Consider the following 20264-nt stretch of genomic DNA (forward strand, 5'->3'; position numbering starts at 1 on the left):
TGCCAAAGCAAGTGAAGTAGATCATAAACAAAAGTGAAATAAACAATCAAAATTAACATTAAACATTACACTCACAAAAGTTGAAAAAGAATGAAGACATTTCAAATGTCATATTATGTGCAAATAGTTAAAGTACAAAAGGGGAAAAAAATAAACATAAATATAGGTTGTATTTAAAATGGTGTTTGTTCTTCACTGGCTGCCCTTTTCTTGTGGCAACAGGTCACAAATATTGCAGCTGTGATTGCACACTGGTATTTCACCCAGGAAATATGGGAGTTTTTTTTCTCGAATTCTTTGTGGGTCTGTGTAATCTGAGGGAAATATGTGTCTCTAATATGGTCATACATTTGGCAGGAGGTTAGGAAGTGCAGCTCAGTTTCCACCTCATTTTGTAGGCAGTGAGCACATAGCCTGTCTTCTCTTGACATCTGCCTATGGCGGCCTTTCTCAATAGCAAGGCTATGCTCACTGAGTCTGTACATAGTCAAAGCTTTCCTTAATTTTGGGTCAGTCACTGTGGTCAGGTATTCTGCCACTGTGGATTCTCTGTTTATGGCAAAATAGCATTCTAGTTTGCTCAGTTTTTTTGTTAATTCTCTCCAATGTGTCAAGTAATTGTCTTTTTGTTTTCTCATGATTTGGTTGGGTCTAATTCTGTTGCTGTCCTGGGGCTCGCTCTCTCTCTCTCTCTCTCTCTCCCTCCTACTCTCTCTCTCCTACTCTCTCACTCTCCTACTCTCTCTCTCTCTGGCTCATCATGGAGAATATAAGATAATCTTTAAGAATGCAGTTACTAATGATTTGTCCCTTAAGCTTGACACAGCTACTTTTGGTCTTGCATATCAAGGGGATTTTGGGATTTTGAGATTACACATTCCTCAATAGCTGGAGCCCTCTTCTCCTCTCTCTGACAGATAGTCCTGCCAGTCCATCCAACATATCTACTGTGGCATGCCAGGCAGTCGCCAGCATGTTAATTAAATTAGACCAAACTGACCAATGCCAATCTGGGATCATTTAGTGTTGGGGCAGCCGGCTGAGCACAGTTTGCGACCATCATTTACCCGTCTTGCATTATTAGCATTAATGATAACCCACCTTCACTGATTAGCACAGACAGACAGAAGAGACTCATAGAGGGAATCCTTTCCATCATGAACCACCTCTCTGTCTCCTACAGGACATCAATTGACTCTGGTATAAGGACAGGGAATTGCCCAGAACAGAGCATTCTGGAGACGAGTTGTCAAGGACCTATGCTCCCTAAAGAGTAGGTGTATTAAGAAAAGATAACAGTTTCAACATGCACGATTCCAAAAGAGCATAACTCCTTTTCAAAGAGCCAAGACCCAAACTGATACGTTTTATATCTAATTCCTGCCAAACTGTTTGAATTTAAATTGAATTCCTGTTTCTCAGTTAGTAGTAGTCTGGACGAATCAATTCCACCTGGCCGACCAGCGAGTAGCAAAACGCTTGGCAGAGGAATCTTAGTGATGACTTCTTGGTAAAGTGAAAAGTCTGAAAGCCTGCTCCTTCCTCCAGGCCATAAACACCAGCACTCCACTACTCAACACACACTGTGTTTTGGGCTCTCTCTTTGTGTGTGTGTAACTGTGTTTGCATGTGTCTCTGGCTCTTATTTCTTGAGGATTTGAGGGCCACTGCAGAGCAAAGGAAGACGGATTTTCCACACACGGTTGTTTCCCAGCTGAAACAGTTTGGAACAGTTCGGACATGTTTCCAGCTGAAACAGTTTGGAACAGTTCGGACATGTTTCCCAGCTGAAACAGTTTGGAACAGTTCGGACATGTTTTCCAGCTGAAACAGTTTGGAACAGTTCGGACATATATTATCATGAATTTTTTTTACATTTTTTTTTGTTGTCGGCTCTTCGGGGACACAAAAAAATTCTCGAGGCAAGCCGAAGTCTACGCCCTCTCATCTTCGATTGGTTAACAGTAGGGATTCTTCAGCGAAGTGCCTGTTGTCATTCAATGAGAGACGACTCGTCCTCATGCATATTTTTTCACTGGAAAAATACTGCACCAAGATCTCCTCTGCAAAAACGTCAAAATTAATGACAGATTTCTTGAAGTTATCTTAGATTAATTCTGACTATTTTGAGGAAGCGTATAATGGACAAACAGTACTATTGCCATTTTTTTCTTATTCTTCAAGCAAAGTTATTTTAAGGGAGTATGTGAGCACACTTGTTCGGTTTGCCTAGCCGAGTTCGGCTAGGAGCCAGCTGAAATGACACATTAGCTTACGACGTTAGCTTACTGTATATGAGACAAGGTTCCAACAGCAGTTCCAACAGCTGGCAGTTTATGGGTAGCCAGATATCCCAGAGTTGTAAACAGGGCCAGGGAAATATACACTGTATCTGGGCTTTGGGTTTGAGAGCATAGCTTATCAGTGGAGGTTTAACACGGCCTGAGGATCACTGGAGCACTGGGGAGCAGCAATAGTCTGTGTACACGCCAATTTCTTTGTTCTTTTTGCACCGTTTATCTTATCCAGTTTGGGATGTGCATATCATTTTGTTTTCTCTATTGACACAGGGTCTGACCTTAGCTAGACCTCCTCCACTCTCTGCTCTTCTTCTGTCCGCCCAGCTCTGGATGACTATTAGGTCACTGGTTGCTCAGCTAGTACTGGCAGAAGGGGAGCGTGTTCATACTCATACCAGCAAGCACCCAGCCCTGATCAGAGCATGAGATGAACACTGGGAAATGTAATAAATAAGAGCCAGAGAGAGCACAGGTGAGAAACACCGCCTCACAATTTGGAACATGGCAACGCAAAAAGGAAAACAATCCCTTGGGAAAACGCTTTTTAACACATACAAGTTCATATTTCTCTCAAAACACAGTCACACTTACACAAAGAGACATGCAAACCACCCCTCCACACACAAATATACACCCAAGCTAAAAACACACAAAACACATTTTGTTTAAACAAAAAGGTCAAGGCCTTGTGGAAATACAAATGGGGTCACCGAATCACAAAAAAAACACAAGGGACACATACTGTTAGTTTAACTGGAACGCAGCTTTAAAAATCAACATAAACTGGGAACAAACCAACACAAACCTATTATATTCTGATGTATTTCAAGACAACCTGCAGGTGGTGGTGGACTTTGGTATTTTTATGATGCACTGTTTGTGCTCCAGCTAAATACTACATGGTGACGTCTGTAAAAAAACAAAAAACATACAACAAAAGGAAAACTGACAATGGGCATAGCCCCAGTCCACAGAGGAATGGTAGGCAGTGCAGAAATGCATAATTGTTGCTGCTTTTCACACTCATAAACTCCTGGAAGTTGGCATCTCTCTTCACAGTATTTTTCACACACATACACACAAGCACACACACACACACACACACACACACACACACACACACACACACACACACACACACACACACACACACACACACACACACACACACACACACACACACACACACACACCAGAGGTCTTCAGGGATTAATGTCAGAGTAATACATGACCTAAATAGATCTGGTTGGTTTCTCCTATTGAGAGTCAGCGTAGCCAGGGTATATATGCATCTTCTTATGAAAAATGACTGAACATCACCGTGTCAATCAGGCTCACTGTCACATGAACTGAAAAAAGCTATCTGTTCTTGTTGGAAAAACAACAAAAATGAACTGCTTGAGTTAGTTTACAAACAAACACTATGAAAAGGTATTTTGTCTTCCTATAAAAATCTAAATAAAACAACCTATGTGTGTTCTGAGAACTGTAAAAACAATATATTTATATCTTTTTGACACAATCCCTAAACCATTGTCACGATCGTCGTATGGAGTAGACCAAAGCGCAGCGTGGTTAGAATACATTCTTCTTTATTAATGAAGAACACAAAGAACACTTAAACAAAACGACCGTGACCGCTATATAAACAATGTTCTAACGTATAACATAGACAATAACCCACAAAAACCCAGAGAAGAAGGCTGCCTAAATATGGTTCCCAATAAGAGACAACGATAAACACCTGCCTCTAATTGAGAACCAATATAGGCAACCATAGACCTACATAAACACCTAGATGGTAACAACCCCATAAATCTACAAAACCCTTAGACAGTCCAAACATCCTAGATGAGACAAAAACACACATATCACCCATGTCACACCCTGACCTAACCAAAATAATAAAGAAAACAAAGAATACTAAGGTCAGGGCATGACAACCATAAAGACTAAGTAATCTTGTCAGAGTTGACAGAGTCTAGTAGCTGGTGAAAGAGGGGGAGGTTTTTGACAATAAAATACAACATTCAATTTCAAGAAAAAATGCCTCAGACTCTCTCAGGTGTGAGCTTGCCCTGTCCTCATCCACCTCCTTCAAAGCCTCCTGTCCCAATATGAATGGCATCCTGGGGATTGACTACTTAGATAGCCTTCCTCTCTGTTTGGTGATGCATTGTATGTGAGCGCGACAGGGTGATAAAAACCACACAAGCATGGGTGGGATGGGGATTGAAAGGTTAGCAGGCGAGGGGGTGTCTTTCTATTCTCTCCCCTCCATTACTTGAGTACACATTCAGACACAATCCCTTGGCTCCATTGTGTGGGGATTACTATAGCTGAATGGAATGGCTGGGGGTTTAGCCTCAGCTAAAGGCCAGAGTCAGAGCATATCTTGGCCCGGAATGACTTTAAATCCACTTTACATTTCATCAAGTCATCTTAACCAAGGTTCAGATGTATTCAAGATTCATCTAAACTTAACCCTGAAATATCAAATCTTTCAAAGGAGAGTTTGGTTAAAGGCTTGCTTTTGTCAATACATAATCGGTTCACAGTTGAAAGATCAAAGGTCTGGGTGCGAGCGGACACTTCTGTCATGTACAGTTGAAGTCGGAAGTTTACATACATTTAGGTTGGAGTCATTAAAACTTGTTTTTCAACCACTCCACACATTTCTTGTTAACAAACTACAGTTTTGGCAAGTCGGTTATGACATCTACTTTGTGTATGACACAAGTCATTTTCCCAACAATTGTTTACAGACAGATAATTTCACGTATAATTCACCGTAATCACAATTCCAGTGGGTCAGAAGTTTACATACACTAAGTTGACTGTGCCTTTAAACAGCTTCGAAAATTACATAAAATGATGTCATGGCTTTAGAAGCTTCTGATAGGCTAATTGACATCATTTAAGTCAATTGGAGGTGTACCTGTGAATGTATTTCAAGGCGTACCTTCAAACTCAGTGCCTCTTTGCTTGACATCATGGGAAAATCAAAAGAAATCAGCCAAGACCTCAGAAATAAAATTGTAGACCTCCACAAGTTTGGTTCATCCTTGGTAGCAATTTCAAAATGCTTGAAGGTACCACGTCCATCTGTACAAACAATAGTACGAAAGTATAAACACCATGGGACCACGCAGCCGTCATACCACTCAGGAAGGAGACGCGTTCTGTCTCCTAGAGATGAACGTAGTTTGGTGCAAAAAGTGCATATCAATCCCAGAACAACAGCAAAGGACCTTGTGAAGATGCTGGAGGAAACAGGTACAAAAGTATCTATATCCACAGTAAAACGAGTCCTATATCGACATAATCTGAAAGGCTGCTCAGCAAGGAAGAATCCACTGCTCGAAAACCACCATAAAAAACAACTTACTAAATCACCATAAAAAAAACTGACTATGGTTTGCAACAGCACATGGGGACAAAGATCGTACTTTTTGGAGAAATGTCCTCTGGTCTGATGAAACAAAAACAGAACTGTTTGGCCATAATGACCATCGTTGAACTCCATCCCAACTGTGAAGCACGGGGGTGGCAGCATCATGTTGTGGGGGTGCTTTGCTGCAGGGGGGACTGGTGCACTTCACAAAATAGATGGCATCATGAGGGAGGGAAAATTACATGGATATATTGAAGCAACATCTCAAGACATCAGTTAAAGCTTGGCCGCAAATGGGTCTTCCAAATGGATAATGACCCCAAGCATACTTCCAAAGTTGAGGCAAAATGGCTTAAGGACAACAAAGTCAAGGTATTGGAGTGGCCATCACAAAGCACTGACCTCAATCCTATAGAAGATTTGTGGGCAGAACTGAAAAGGCGTGTGCGAGCAAGGAGGTCTACAAACCAGTTACACCATCTCTGTCAGGAGGAATGGGCCAAAATTCACCCAACTTATTGTGGGAAGCTTGTGGAAGACGACCTGAAACGTTTGAGCCAAGTTAAACCATTTTAAAGGCAACGCTACCAAATACTAATTGAGGGTATGTAAACTTCTGACCCACTGGGAATGTGATGAAAGAAAACAAATCTGAAATAAATCCTCCTCTCTACTATTATTCTGATATTTCACATTCTTAAAATAAAGTGGTGATCCTAACTGACCTAAAACAGGGAACTTTTACTAGGATTAAATTTCAGGAATTGTGAAAAACTGAGTTTAAATGTATTTGGCTGAGGTGTATATAAACTTCCGACTTCAACTGTATCTGCTGCATGCGGCTAGGGAGGAACAACTATATGACATCTGTGACAGCAATGGAGATGTCCAGCAATCCATGCGTCCGTAGAGTCCATAGAAGTCTGGCTGAGGTTAATGATGTGGTGCTGGCCTGGGCTCCTGTGCCCACCGGTGCACCGGCTGGCCTAGAAAACAAGATCGTTTACCTCTCAACTACTCCACTGACCTTGGTGATAAAAACCCTGGCCCTTCATGAAGCCAGTTCAGACTGCATGGGAGACAATGCTTTAAGGGAGAGTAAGGAAATGAGAGGGCATTGGGGGAGGGAGTAGGGGTCGAGGTGAGGGCACTGGTCAGGAGGGTGGCTTGTGGCCGGGGGGTAGGAGATTGAGTTTGGTCGCTCATGCAGAAATGGGGGTGTGGGTGATTGAAAGACAAGTGTGTCCACATAGCATAGCAGGTATTCCACCAGAAAGCAGGATATTAATGTGTGGAGGAGGAATTGTGAGTGACTGATTAGGAAGCAGTTCTGGGGCCTTGACTCATAGCTAAGCTCAACTGAACAAAGCTCCTCTGCTTCACATCTGACTCTAAACAAGCGTGGAGCCTTAGGGACAATAGGTAAATACATCATAAGTCATAAAGTAGGTGTTTTAAAAATCCCTGCTTAGATAGGTGGATGAAAAAAGGAAGACGTGATGTGAGGAGAATATAACTCATTTGTAGCGCTATGGCAGAAAGGTAAGTTGGCATGCCGCACACAGCCTTGACGTGAAGAGGAGCGGTGTGCAGCAGGGATCGGTGTTAGGGCAATTCCAGTATGTGCTTTCCCTCTGGGAGAGAGACAGGTTGCAAGCGGAGGGAGACGTTTTGACAAGTTCCTGCTCTTTCTTTATCTGGGTTATGAAGATAAGGTGTTCACACAACACCAACGGCACAAACAGTCAAGCAGCACACACACACACTAAGCAATGTTTCCAAACAAGTCGCAGGGAACAGAGGATGGAGACCCCTCGCTAATGATTAACATACTGCCAAAAACAAACAGACATTTACCACAGAAAACAGCCTGATTAATTCCAGGAAATACCTGCAGATGGTAACTGAGCAAGCACACCAGCCATGGAGAATTCCTTAAATAAACAGCTTCCTGAACATATCTATTTTCAACTATTTAGAATTAAAGTCCAGTTTGATAATGTCAGCATCGCTTGACCAAAAGGACAATCTTATGTAATCACTTTTCTTCCTGAATATTGACCCACTGCTCCTCTCTGTATATTGCGGAGTTAGTCAATACTAAGTCATAGGCTACTAAGTGAATGTTATGTCTACAACATACAGGTACAGTCAGGTAAGCTTTCCAAATTAGCCTACTATGAATTTGAGACAATAGGTACGTATGAAACACAGTTAGTGAACTGTTCCACTTCATTATGGACTAGTTGACTAATTATATGTCATACATACATATTGTCTCAATGACCTTGTCCCAAAGTGTTTCTACTGTGTTTCTATTCTATTCTCCTCCAGAGACACATTTTGAAGACAGTCAATCAGTCAGCAGCGGGATGCCAGGTGGCTAGCGTGCCAGTCAGCAAGTCTCTGGTGGTATCTAGCTCCTGGGGCACAGCCTCTCCTCACACATGGAGCCTGTCTGGGCACGGCCAACCCATGACACACTGTACTGGGCTGGGCTCATACTGGGAACGACTCACTGAACTGAGAGGGTGGAGGGGCCTGAGAGAGCATGCAGCTGCAGCGGGTTGGTCTTTCACCCTGCTCTTACCACACAGCCATATGGGCTAGGCTAGTGTATGCCTAGGCTAGTGTATTCCTAGGCTAGTGTATGCCTAGACTAGTGTATGCCTAGGCTAGTGTATTCCTAGGCTAGTGTATGCCTAGACTAGTGTATGCCTAGGCTAGTGTATGCCTAGGCTAGTGTATGGCTAGGCTAGTGTATGCCTGGGCTAGTGTATGGCTAGGCTAGTGTATGCCTAGGCTAGTGTATGGCTAGGCTAGTGTATGCCTGGGCTAGTGTATGCCTGGGCTAGTGTATGCCTGGGCTAGTGTATGGCTAGGCTAGTGTATGGCTAGGCTAATGTATTGCTAGGCTAGTGTATGCCTAGGCTAGTGTATGCCTAGGCTAGTGTATGGCTAGGCTAATGTATGGCTAGGCTAGTGTATGGCTAGGTTAGTGTATGCCTGGGCTAGTGTATGCCTGGGCTAGTGTATGCCTGGGCTAGTGTATGGCTAGGCTAGTGTATGCCTAGGCTAGTCTATGGCTAGGCTAGTGTATGGCTAGGTTAGTGTATGCCTGGGCTAGTGTATGCCTTGGCTAGTGTATGCCTGGGCTAGTGTATGGCTAGGCTAGTGTATGCCTAGGCTAGTGTATGGCTAGGCTAGTGTATGCATGGGCTAGTGTAGTGCTAGGCTAGTGTATGTCTAGGCTAGTGTAGTGCTAGGCTAGTGTATGTCTAGGCTAGTGTATGGCTAGGCTAGTGTATGCCTAGGCTAGTGTATGCCTGGGCTAGTGTAGTGCTAGGCTAGTGTAGTGCTAGGCTAGTGTATGTCTAGACTAGTGTAGTGCTAGGCTAGTGTATGTCTAGGCTAGTGTAGTGCTAGGCTAGTGTATGTCTAGGCTAGTGTATGGCTAGGCTAGTGTATGCCTAGGCTAGTGTATGCCTGGGCTAGTGTAGTGCTAGGCTAGTGTAGTGCTAAGCTAGTGTATGCCTAGGCTAGTGTATGCTTAGGCTAGTGTAGTGCTAGGCTAGTGTATGTGCGTGTGTTCCCAAGAAAGCTAAGGTAACTGAACTAAACGACTACTGCCCCGTAGCACTCACTTCCGTCATCATGAAGTGCTTTGAGAGACTAGTCAAGGACCATATCACCTCCACCCTACCTGACACCCTAGACCCACACCAATTTGCTTACCGCCCAAATAGGTCCACAGACGATGCAATCTCAACCACACTGCACACTGCCCTAACCCATCTGGACAAGAGAAATACCTATGTGAGAATGCTGTTCATCGACTACAGCTCGGCATTTAACACCATAGTACAATCGAGAGCATCCTGTCGGGCTGTATCACCGCCTGGTACGGCAACTGCTCCGCCCACAACCGTAAGGCTCTCCAGAGGGTAGTGAGGTCTGCACAACGCATCACCGGGGGCAAACTACCTGCCCTCCAGGACACCTACACCACCCAATGTTACAGGAAGGCCATAAAGATCATCAAGGACAACAACCACCCGAGCCACTGCCTGTTCACCCCGCTATCATCCAGAAGCGAGGTCAGTACAGGTGCATCAAAGCTGGGACCGAGAGACTGAAAAACAGCTTCTATCTCAAGGCCATCAGACTGTTAAACAGCCACCACTAACATTGAGTGGCTGCTGCCAACACACTGACTCAACTCCAGCCACTTTAATAATGGGAATTGATGGGAAATGATGTAAAATATATCACTAGCCACTTTAAACAATGCTACCTAATATAATGTTTACATACCCTACATTATTCATCGCATATGTATATGTATATACTGTACTCTATATCATCTACTGCATCTTTATGTAATACATGTATCACTAGCCACTTTAACTATGCCACTTTGTTTACATACTCATCTCATATGTATATACTGCACTCAATACCATCTACTGTATCTTGCCTATGCCGCTCTGTACCATCACTCATTCATATATCTTTATGTACATATTCTTTATCCCCTTACACTTGTGTCTATAAGGTAGTAGTTTTGGAATTGTTAGCTAGATTACTTGTTGGTTATTACTGCATTGTCGGAACTAGAAGCACAAGCATTTCGCTACACTCGCATTAACATCTGCTAACCATGTGTATGTGACAAATAAAATTTGATTTGATTTGATTGGATTTAAATATACACCTACCCTACCTTATCAAACCCAAGATACATACACATCTACCCTACCTTATCAAACCCCAGATCAATACACATCTACCCTACCTTATCAAACCCCAGATACATACACATACACATCTACCCTACCTTATCAAACCCCAGATCAATACACATCTGCCCTACCTTATCAAACACCAGATACATACACATCTACCCTACCTTATCAAACCCCAGGTCAATACACATCTACCCTACCTTATCAAACCCCAGATCAATACACATCTACCCTACCTTATCAAACCCCAGATCAATACACATCTTCCCTACCTTATCAAACCCCAGATACATACACATCTACCCTACCTTATCAAACCCCAGATACATACACATCTACCCAACCTTATCAAACCCCAGATACATACACATCTACCCAACCTTATCAAACCCCAGATTGTGAGATTATAAAGGGGATGGAAACAGAGCAGGGCAGGAAAATTCCTGTATTTTTATGATTTTGTTAATTTCTCCAGTGAAGTGATGTTGATCCTCTCCCTCTCTCCCACCTGGCGAGATATGACCTGAACCACTCCATGATGGCACCCTGTTCCCTATTGTCCCTGTCCAAAGTAGTGCACTATATAGAGAAAAGGGTGCATCCTTGGATGCAGTCCTGGGTTGGTTCTGCCACAGCAGCAGTTCAGGCAGTTCAGGCCGGGCATGAACAGGCTCAGGCATGTGGGAAGCAGTGGGTGGCATCTCAAAGGCAGCAGTAGCACTCACTCAACTGTTAAATGGATACTATTTATACTTATGTAATGCGTTGGATGTTGGGTATATACAGACATATATCCTTGTTTAATTTCATAATCAGAAATTATTACGCTTTCTTTTTTACAAAGTAACATAAAATCAATGCCTCTCTATGTCACTAGTTTTTGTTTACTTTCTTAAAGCCACAATTTAAAACATGTTCATTTAAACAGTACTGATAATTAAAATGACTGTCGATCAAAACCCTCTTCCATGTGAATTATATTACACACATACTATCAATCAGGCTTCAGATTAAATTTAAAAGCAATCAGCGATGGGAGGGTTTTAAGAAATCAATGGTAATCTAATTAAGCAATAAGGCCCGAGAGGGTGTGGTATATGGCCAATATACCACGGCTATGGGCTGTTCAATAGATGCTATATAACTGTTCTTATGCACGGCACAACGTCGTAGTTGCAATGTAACCTACATCCGTTATTAAACTTGAGTGATGATGCCTCCCTGCCTTTGTCTATTGGTGCCATTCCAAGTCCTTACCATCTCTCACTCGCTTCCATTACCATTACTCAGCAAAATGTCTAGTAAAAACTTACTTCCATTACCATTACTCAACAAAATGTCTAGTAAAAACTTACTTCCATTACCATTACTCAGCAAAATGTCTAGTAAAAACTTACTTCCATTACCATTACTCAGCAAAATGTCTAGTAAAAACTTACTTCCATTACCATTACTCAACAAAATGTCTAGTAAAAACTTACTTCCATTACCATTACTCAGCAAAATGTCTAGTAAAAAAAATCCTAAATAAACATTAGTGCGTTTATATGCACACTAATAATTCGATATTAAAATGATTATGGCAGTAGGCTGAGTATGGCATTAGTCATTTAAACGCCTTACTTAAATCAGCGTAAGGTAAAAAATCCAAGTCAGCATACGCCGATTAAAGCACCTGGATTTCTGAGCAATTTTTCAAATTGTTAAGACATGTAAACACCTTCATTGGCGTTCCAGCTGTGTATTTGATCTACATGTGCTAGCACCAGCCGAGCAAGCCTCCCTCTTTAGCACAAGTGGAGTGAGTTCGGAACAACTGTATGCATGTGTCATAGAAGTAGTTTTCACATACAAACTCTATATGTCCAAACACAGAATCAAATACCCTTCCCAAAAATAGCATGTTCGCTGTGGTACAACATTTATTGTGATTGACGATTTTCTGCATATATCAGACTGCCATCAGGTAGCCTGATTTCAGATGTGTCCATGTAAACAGGATTATTTGGGCAATTGTGTGTCTTGCAAAGCATGTAAACATTTGAATCAAACTATTATATTAATCTGACTATCCACAATAATCACATTATTGAGTTCATGTAACCGTACTCCTTGTCAAGCCGAAGTCTGATGTATAATCCCATCAGTAGTTTTAAGAAGCACTTTGAAACTCCTTGACGTTTGTATGAGTCTATTGAGAGGACAAGTTATTATTCTTTCATTAGCATTCTAGATGGTTTGTGTTTCTGGTAAGTAACAAACAGCCAGACCATAATAAGCCTGCAGCGAGAGAGGCAATGAGCAGCTACTGAAAACAGACTTACTCTAGCCTCTAACACATGGACAAGATGACAGAGCCACTTATCATTAGATCATTTATCATATCTGACCCCCTACACTAGGGTTGAGTCCCAAACGGCACTGTTTTCCCTTAATAGTGCACTACTTTTGACCAGAGCCCTATGGGTCCGTAGCCGGGAGTTAAGAGGCTCGGTGGAGTTGACAACCACCACTTAAATCATCAAACATACTCTTGCATCGGCTCGCTTCTCCAACCCTCCTTTACATTCCTATTCCAGGTCTTCTTCAGAACTACAGCCGTTTAGTTAAACAGATGATAAAGCTTAAGCCTCTTTAGTGTGTTTCCTTTTTACTGTTTCATGGCCTGGCTTATCTGGTTCTCTTACTATGGAATAAAAGAGAGGATCTACTTGCCATATGCCACTGAGTATGACCCATAAATCCATTAGAAAACTACTAGGATAAGATCCTTCTTCTCCTTCAGGCTTTAAAGCAAAAACAGGCCAAGAGACCGTTGGTCAGTTATTGTACGTTCATACTCATTGCTGCCAAGTTAACCCCTCCTTAAGTCTAAAAAACACCTGTTGGTCTGGTGGTTAAACATTTAAATTACTTGTTGTTTTGACTTGAGAGCACAAAGGAATATGTTTTAATGGCTGTTAAAGTAATCAGCAAAAAGAGAAACCCTGATAGCATTTACCTGTTAAAATCTCTTTTGGCTGCAGAAAATTCACACATTACATTTAAAATCGACTACATGAATAAGACTGTATGACGATATCTAAAACAGAAACCAAATATCTGAAAAAAATAATCTGAAAAACCTGCTTAATTCTGACTGTGGAATTATTAGAAGGTATGATTCAGTTATTACACCAGTATAACTAAGTGTAGAGGCTCTTGCACCTCAAGGCACCTGATTAGTCAGTGAAAAATAATGTCTGATAAAAATGTGCCTAGCTAGCATGCCATCATCTTTTTGTGTGTAAATACTATTTTGAGAGAGTGTGAGAGAGAGAGAGAGAGAGAGAGTGAGAGAGAGATGGAGAGTAAGGGGGAGAGAGAGAGAGAGTGGGAGACGGAGAGTAACAGAGAGAAAGAGAGAGAGAGAGTGGGAGAGAGAGATGGAGAGTAAGGGGGAGAGAGAGAGAGAGTGAGAGACGGAGAGTAACAGAGAGAGAGAGAGAGAGAGAGAGAGAGAGAGAGAGAGAGAGATGGAGAGTAAGGGGGAGAGAGAGAGAGAGTGAGAGACGGAGAGTAACAGAGAGATTGAGAGAGAGAGAGAGAGTGGGAGAGGAAGATGGAGAGTAAGGGGAGAGAGAGAGAGTGAGAGACGGAGAGTAACAGAGAGAGAGAGAGTGAGAGAGAGAGATATGAGAGAGAGATGAGAGAGAGATGGAGAATAAGGGAGAGATGGAGAGTAGGGGAGAGAGAGAGAGAGAGAGAGAGAGAGAGAGAGAGAGAGAGAGAGAGAGATTGTTTTTCACTTTATATATTCACTTTATATATTATCTACCTCACTTGTTTTGGCAATGTTAACACATGTTTCCCATGCCAATAAAGCCCTTGAATTGAATTGAATTGAGAAAGAGAGAGAGCTTTCACTAGCATGGTATAGTATCATCTTCCTCCCAGCAGCTGCTGAGTTCCTGTTATTTTACCACAGATTCATCACGGATTGCTGAGAGTCAGAAATGCATTCCATGATTCAATTTCCCCCCTCTGCATTCTTAACTAAAGCCCCACTCCCCTCCTATCTCTCTGTATCTCTACTTAGCTACATAATCATTAAAAACTATTAACATCCTCATTCTCAGGGAGTGAGTGGACCTGAGTTATGCATGTTGTAGTGACTTTTTTGGCTCTATTGTATGTCTATGTGGTAAAGTCAGATCTGGGTTCCAATACTATTTGAAATCTTTAAGATACATTAAGCGTTTGTCTTAACAATGAACCCAGGTCTTATAATAATGAAGTCAGGGCATGGGGGTGCTCTGCTCAGTGCTGCTACAGATATTGACAGGACTATTGACAGAACCTCTAGAAGGGCCGTCAGTGGTTCAATTCATGTCCCTATTGATCAGATTATTTAACCGATTGATCCCATCAATGCTGATGGATGGATAGAGAAGAGAAGACAAAGAAGAGGAGAAGAGAGGCATGAAGCCAAGTGAAGACCTCCAGAGCAGAGATAGACATACAGCAACAGGAAGGGTCTGGTAGAAGGAGACAGTGGACTCCATCCCGTAATGATTCATCATCGATACAGTCTTGAATTTATTGAATTACCATGTCTCACTAACTCTCCTAAATCCATGCTTAATTCAAGTCAACTACATACAGTAGTTGCTGCAGGAGCAAATTCTCTAACTCTTAAATCCTGAAAATAACCTAATGACCATAATACCCTTGAACAGTACTCTAACTACAACTACATTACAGTGGAAAACATATTTACGAAATATGATGAAGCATATTTGTACTGATTCTATAACACATAACTTTCATAGTGCATTATTATTCAGTTCTTACCCCGTTGTAGCAGCGTTTCTCCTCGGAGCCGGTGAAGTGGTATGGCTGCTTGGTGTGGCACTTCTGGATGAAATCCTTGAAGAAGTTGTTGACGTCTGCCAGTGAGATGACGCAGACGGCCGAGCTGGCCGTGGGTTCCGGGGAGTCTGGCTTGGATCGGGCGAAGGCAGCAAACAGCACGTCCTCCCTTTCCTTCAGCCCCATCTCCTGCCTCAGCTCGCTGCCCGCCTCGGCCACATGGGCTGCCTGGAGGACATTAAACACCTCGACGCTAGCCAAGCGCCGCCGCCGCCGCCGCCTCTCCGTCAGGATGCACTCAAAGGGCATCTCCACATAACGCCGCAGCTCCGGGTCGGTGCCGCACATGCGGACGATGCGGGTGTGGTAGACCTGCGAGCTGCGGCCCTCACGCTGCACGGTGAGGAAGTAGGCGTGGCTGCCGCTCTGGAAGGAGTAGACGTAACGCAGGTGGTGGTCGCCGCGGAGGCCCGGGGCCAGGTCCATGTAGGACTGGTCGGAGAAGAAACGGAAGCCATCTTGGGTTTCTTTCATCTGACGCACTGAGATGGTGTGGTGCTGTGGCTGCTGGGCCTGGGGTTCGGAGGTCATGCGGGACGGCCTTCCAGTTCCAGTGATCTCCGAGTTCCCTACGAAGAACCGTACCACGCCTCCGCTCACCATGTTGAGCACACGGGAACCCAGGGGGCTGGTAACACAGTCGGGACAGCCCTGCTGTCCTCCATCATCTGTCTTGGGTGAATACATACAGTTCACCTCCTTGTAAACATTCCCTCTCTCCACCAGCAGGTGGCGACGGCAGACACCCGCATCCGCGGAGCAGCAGCTGAACAGCTCATCGTCATAGTAACGCTCCACCAGCAGGGCCATGTTATTGTTGTCCAACACAGCGTTGGGCATGCCAGCAGCTACCTCCTGGCTACTTGGGCCACATTGCCTTTCGACACCAGCCTCTGACACTGGCCCGGTCCAGTACTCCGACAGCTTGGTCAGGTTCTCTGACAGCGCATAGATCCTGTTCACAGCACCAACGTAAACCGTCCCCTCGAAGGTGACCAGGTTCTGTATAGCGGAGTCGGCCTCGAAGCTGGGCAGGTTGTAGGTCACAGAGAGGTTGAGCTTGGAGTTCTCGGCCGGTTCATCACATTGACCTCTCACCTTCGAGGAGCACAGAGCCCAGAGGATGATCACGATGTCCAACAAGCAGATATTCTTCATCCTGTTCCAAAATAAGCCACAGAAAGAGAGAAGTTACATTACACTGTATGTTTTAGTTAATTAGCAGACAGGCTTATCCATCGCTGTCACTAAATGCTGATATGACTTGGGAGCATTATGGAGCCCCACTTCAATATCAAACACATCAGCACTTCTACTATGACTCTCTATTATTGTGAAGCCAGTCAGTGAATCTCATGTTGACCGACGGACAATAACGTTTTATTGCAGTAGTGTTCTACAGTGCTGACCGAGCAACACTCAGTACCACTTCGGTGGTTCCAAATTCCAGATCTCTGGTTCCATTCCGGCCACAGTGCGACCCAATGGGGTGAATCACCGAGGATACAGCAACCCTCTCTGGTCTGTAGGGCGATGCAACCAACCAACCACACAGCTAAGTTTAGAAAACTTCCCCAAAGGAGTGGTAGCTAGAACCCCAATTAAAACAAGTCAGGTGGACTATGAGTGGGGCGCTGTACAAAATGATAAATAGTTGGAATGCAGGCCACTTAAATGGCAATCCACTGGGAATGCTTTTAAGGTCTGTCAGAGAGAGAGAGAGAGAGAGAGAGAGAGAGAGAGAAGGAAGGAAGGAAGGAAGGAGAAAGAGAGAGAGAGAGAGAAGGAGAGAGACAGATTTCAGACCCTAGTTAATCAGAGACAAAGAGAGAGAGAGAGAGAGAGAGAGAGAGAGAGAGAGAGAGAGAGTAGGTAGGTAGGTAGGTAGGTAGGTAGGTAGGTAGGTAGGTAGGTAGGTAGGTAGGTAGGTAGGTAGGTAGGTAGGTAGGTAGGTAGGAGATAGATAGATGAGGAGAAAGAGAGAGATTTCAGACCCTAGTTAATCAGAATATTTGCATGTAGGGATTCGCCTGCTTGGTCCATATCAGCACATTTTGTACGAGTGGTGGGAAGACAACAAAAACAGCAGGAGAGGTCAGCAAGGAGAGAACCCCCTTAGCATAATTTCCTAATATCCTGAGTGGAGTATATTTCTTGATTTAACAATACATTGTTGTTGTTTCTCTATTATAGGCCAGTTTTGTACTTGATATTTCCAGACAACCTGGAACCTAAGGGTTTTCTCAATGAGTTGTACCTCCCTAAAATATTACATCGTTATAAGAATGTAATAACATTATTGACCATCAGTCCAGAGTTCTGATTCTCTATTTTAGGACACTTGGGGTCATCACAGACAAATATATACAATTCTAGTGATGGAGAGGAAATGGGGGCCCCTCATGCAAAACTATTTTCAACGATGAATGGGAGTTAAAGTGGCATGTGCACATACTAGAGGAATGACTAGTTTGTTTTTTACTAACAATTATGAGTAAGCGTGAAGAACGAAAACACATTTCATTGACTCCATGTGATTGTACCAGTATTGGTCCCCGTGTGGCTCAGTTGGTAGAGAATGGCGATTCCCACGGGAGACCAGTACAAAAAGTATGAAAATGTATGTTGCTCTAGATAAGAGCCTTTTTTTTGTATGTACCACGCACCTGCTCCCAGTCCCGTCCCGATACAATGCATTTCTTATTGGAGGTGTTATTGCAAGTAACAAGTAAATACAGATTTGATGAACATAATCTTAGAGGATATATCGTTATTTAAAGAGAGGGAAATGATTCATGAGAGAAACTGTTGAGAGAAATCCGCGGAACATTCTGTGAGGCTATTCTGGAGATGTTGGTTAGTGTAAGCTTATCATTGCAAAACGTAGGCTATTAGGACAATACTATCATTTAATCAATAAATTAAAGTATTCAGCATTGGCTAGCTTTCTGATACTCATCTGAGCAAACGCGTATTGACGAGCGTTTCGTGGATGCCTAATTTTAATAGGCTAATTAAAAGTAAAGCAAACTTAAATAGCATTATTAAACCAAGTATACATTCAAAATTTGTCAAAAATATAACGTACCTGTCAGTTAGGCAACTGTCTCAGTTATGTTTGGGTTTCTTCTTTCAAATCATAGTAGGCTACACAACTCAGGATTCCTCTCACAAGAGACTGTGCGCATTGACTTTTTGACGGCCGAATAACAAATTGCTATGCAAAAGATGCGTTTGACTTTGAATACTCTGCCCTTTTCTCTTTATTTTCACAAATAATACAAAAGTTTGTCCTTTATTCAGACACAAGAAGACCGTTTCTCAATCCGTTTTACAAGATGCGGACCTGTGTGACTCAGGAGTGTGAGGTGTAGATCACGCACACTGGCATTCAAACCCCCTCCGTTTTTTTGTCTGCTCTCGTAGCGCTCCTCCTCTATAAACGACTCTGCTGCGCGAGGTGGTGAGGCGCGGGAGTTCACACAGGTGAATTTCATAGGGTTTCATCGATGGTACCCGTACATTTGACTGTTTAGTCTTTAGCTTGGTCCCCACAGTGTATGTTAATAATTACGTTATGTCATAACAAGTCAATAAAATAGCCTATATACTGTGTGTACAAAAAAATGAATAACGCCTTCCTAATATTGAGTTGCACCCCACCCCCCCTGCCCTCAGAACATCCTCAATTCGTCTGGGAATGGCCTCCACAAGGTGTAGAAAGCATTCCACAGGGATGCTGGCCCATGTTGACTCCAATGTTTCCCACAGTTTGTGTCAAGTTGTCTGGATGTCATTTGGGTGGTGGACCATTCTTGATACACATGAACCTGTTGAGCATGAAAAACCCAGCAGTTCTTGACACAAACCGGGGTGCCTGCCAACTACTACCAGTCTATGTCATGGAAAGAGTAGGTGTCCTTAATGTTTTGTACACTCAGTGTAAATCGCTGTTGAAGCAACTGTTGAAGACTAGAAAAACTATTTAACATTCCACCTGAATTTCCACTCCCTAAGAAAGACCACTGACTCAGTCTGCTTGTCAAGTTAAAATGGCTCGCTCAGCCGTAAATAAAGAGATACATTTTGAACACTAACCCAACTGAGTGTGTCACCTATGAATCACAGTGGGCAGCACAACAATCCCTTTGTCCTACTTCCTGAAACCAGGCAATTGGAATGAAAGGGAGTTGGAAATCAAGATAACAGTGTGCAGAGTTTAAAATCAAATGAAAAGGCATACTGGTGTTAGCTGTAATAAGTAGGTAGGATCCTATTCACTTTCCACAGTGACTGTGAGGTTATTTTCACTTCAAAAGGAGATGCTGAAGTGGAACAAGTGACAACAGAAATAGAGAATAACAGTAGTGCCCTTCAGATGACTTCATTCGAGTGACTGGTAAACTGGTGAATGTAACATGTGAATCAGGTGCCATGTGCTTGGGTGAGGTGCCATGTGCTTACCACAGTTAACCTGCTATGGTCTTCAACCCACATGGCAGTAGTTGTAGTCTATTATTTTAGAGTGTTCTGTACCTACATCATCATGCTGATGTCTCTGGGAATCAAAGCTCTACTCTTCTTCCTTCAACAACAGTTACGTAGTGTAGTGTATCATACTACTCCTCTTCTGTTTGTTTCATAGTGCATTTCTCATGTCTGTTTGCTATGTGTTATAGTACCACAAGTTATGTACAGTATGTCTGATGCAGTAACCAAAGGGTGTGTCTGCTCTGACAGAAGTGTGTGTGTGTGTGTGTGTGTCTGGGTGTGTGTGTGTGTGTGTGTGTGTGTGTGTGTGTGTGTGTGTGTGTGTGTGTGTGTGTGTGTGTGTGTGTGTGTGTGTGTGTGTGTGTGTGTGTGTGTGTGTGTGTGTGTGTGTGTCTGAAGGGTGGAGGTGACTCCTGTGGCTCG

At 43.1% G+C, this 20264-nt stretch overlaps 1 protein-coding gene across 1 annotated transcript in view; it reads right to left on the reverse strand.

Moving 5' to 3' along the window:
- Positions 1-18740, reverse strand: part of met (MET proto-oncogene, receptor tyrosine kinase) — an 87896-nt gene extending 69156 nt beyond the window's left edge. Inside the window, exons 1-2 of the mRNA XM_031801346.1 lie at positions 18439-18740; positions 15273-16509 (exon numbers count right to left, since the gene is read on the reverse strand). Coding sequence (XP_031657206.1) covers positions 15273-16508 — 1236 coding nt within the window. The 5' untranslated portion in view covers position 16509; positions 18439-18740. The remainder of the gene's footprint in view (positions 1-15272; positions 16510-18438) is intronic.
- Positions 18741-20264: the final 1524 nt, after the last annotated feature.

This window comes from Oncorhynchus kisutch, linkage group LG22 (assembly GCF_002021735.2).
Source record: "Oncorhynchus kisutch isolate 150728-3 linkage group LG22, Okis_V2, whole genome shotgun sequence".
Classification (NCBI taxonomy): Eukaryota; Metazoa; Chordata; class Actinopteri; order Salmoniformes; family Salmonidae; genus Oncorhynchus; species Oncorhynchus kisutch.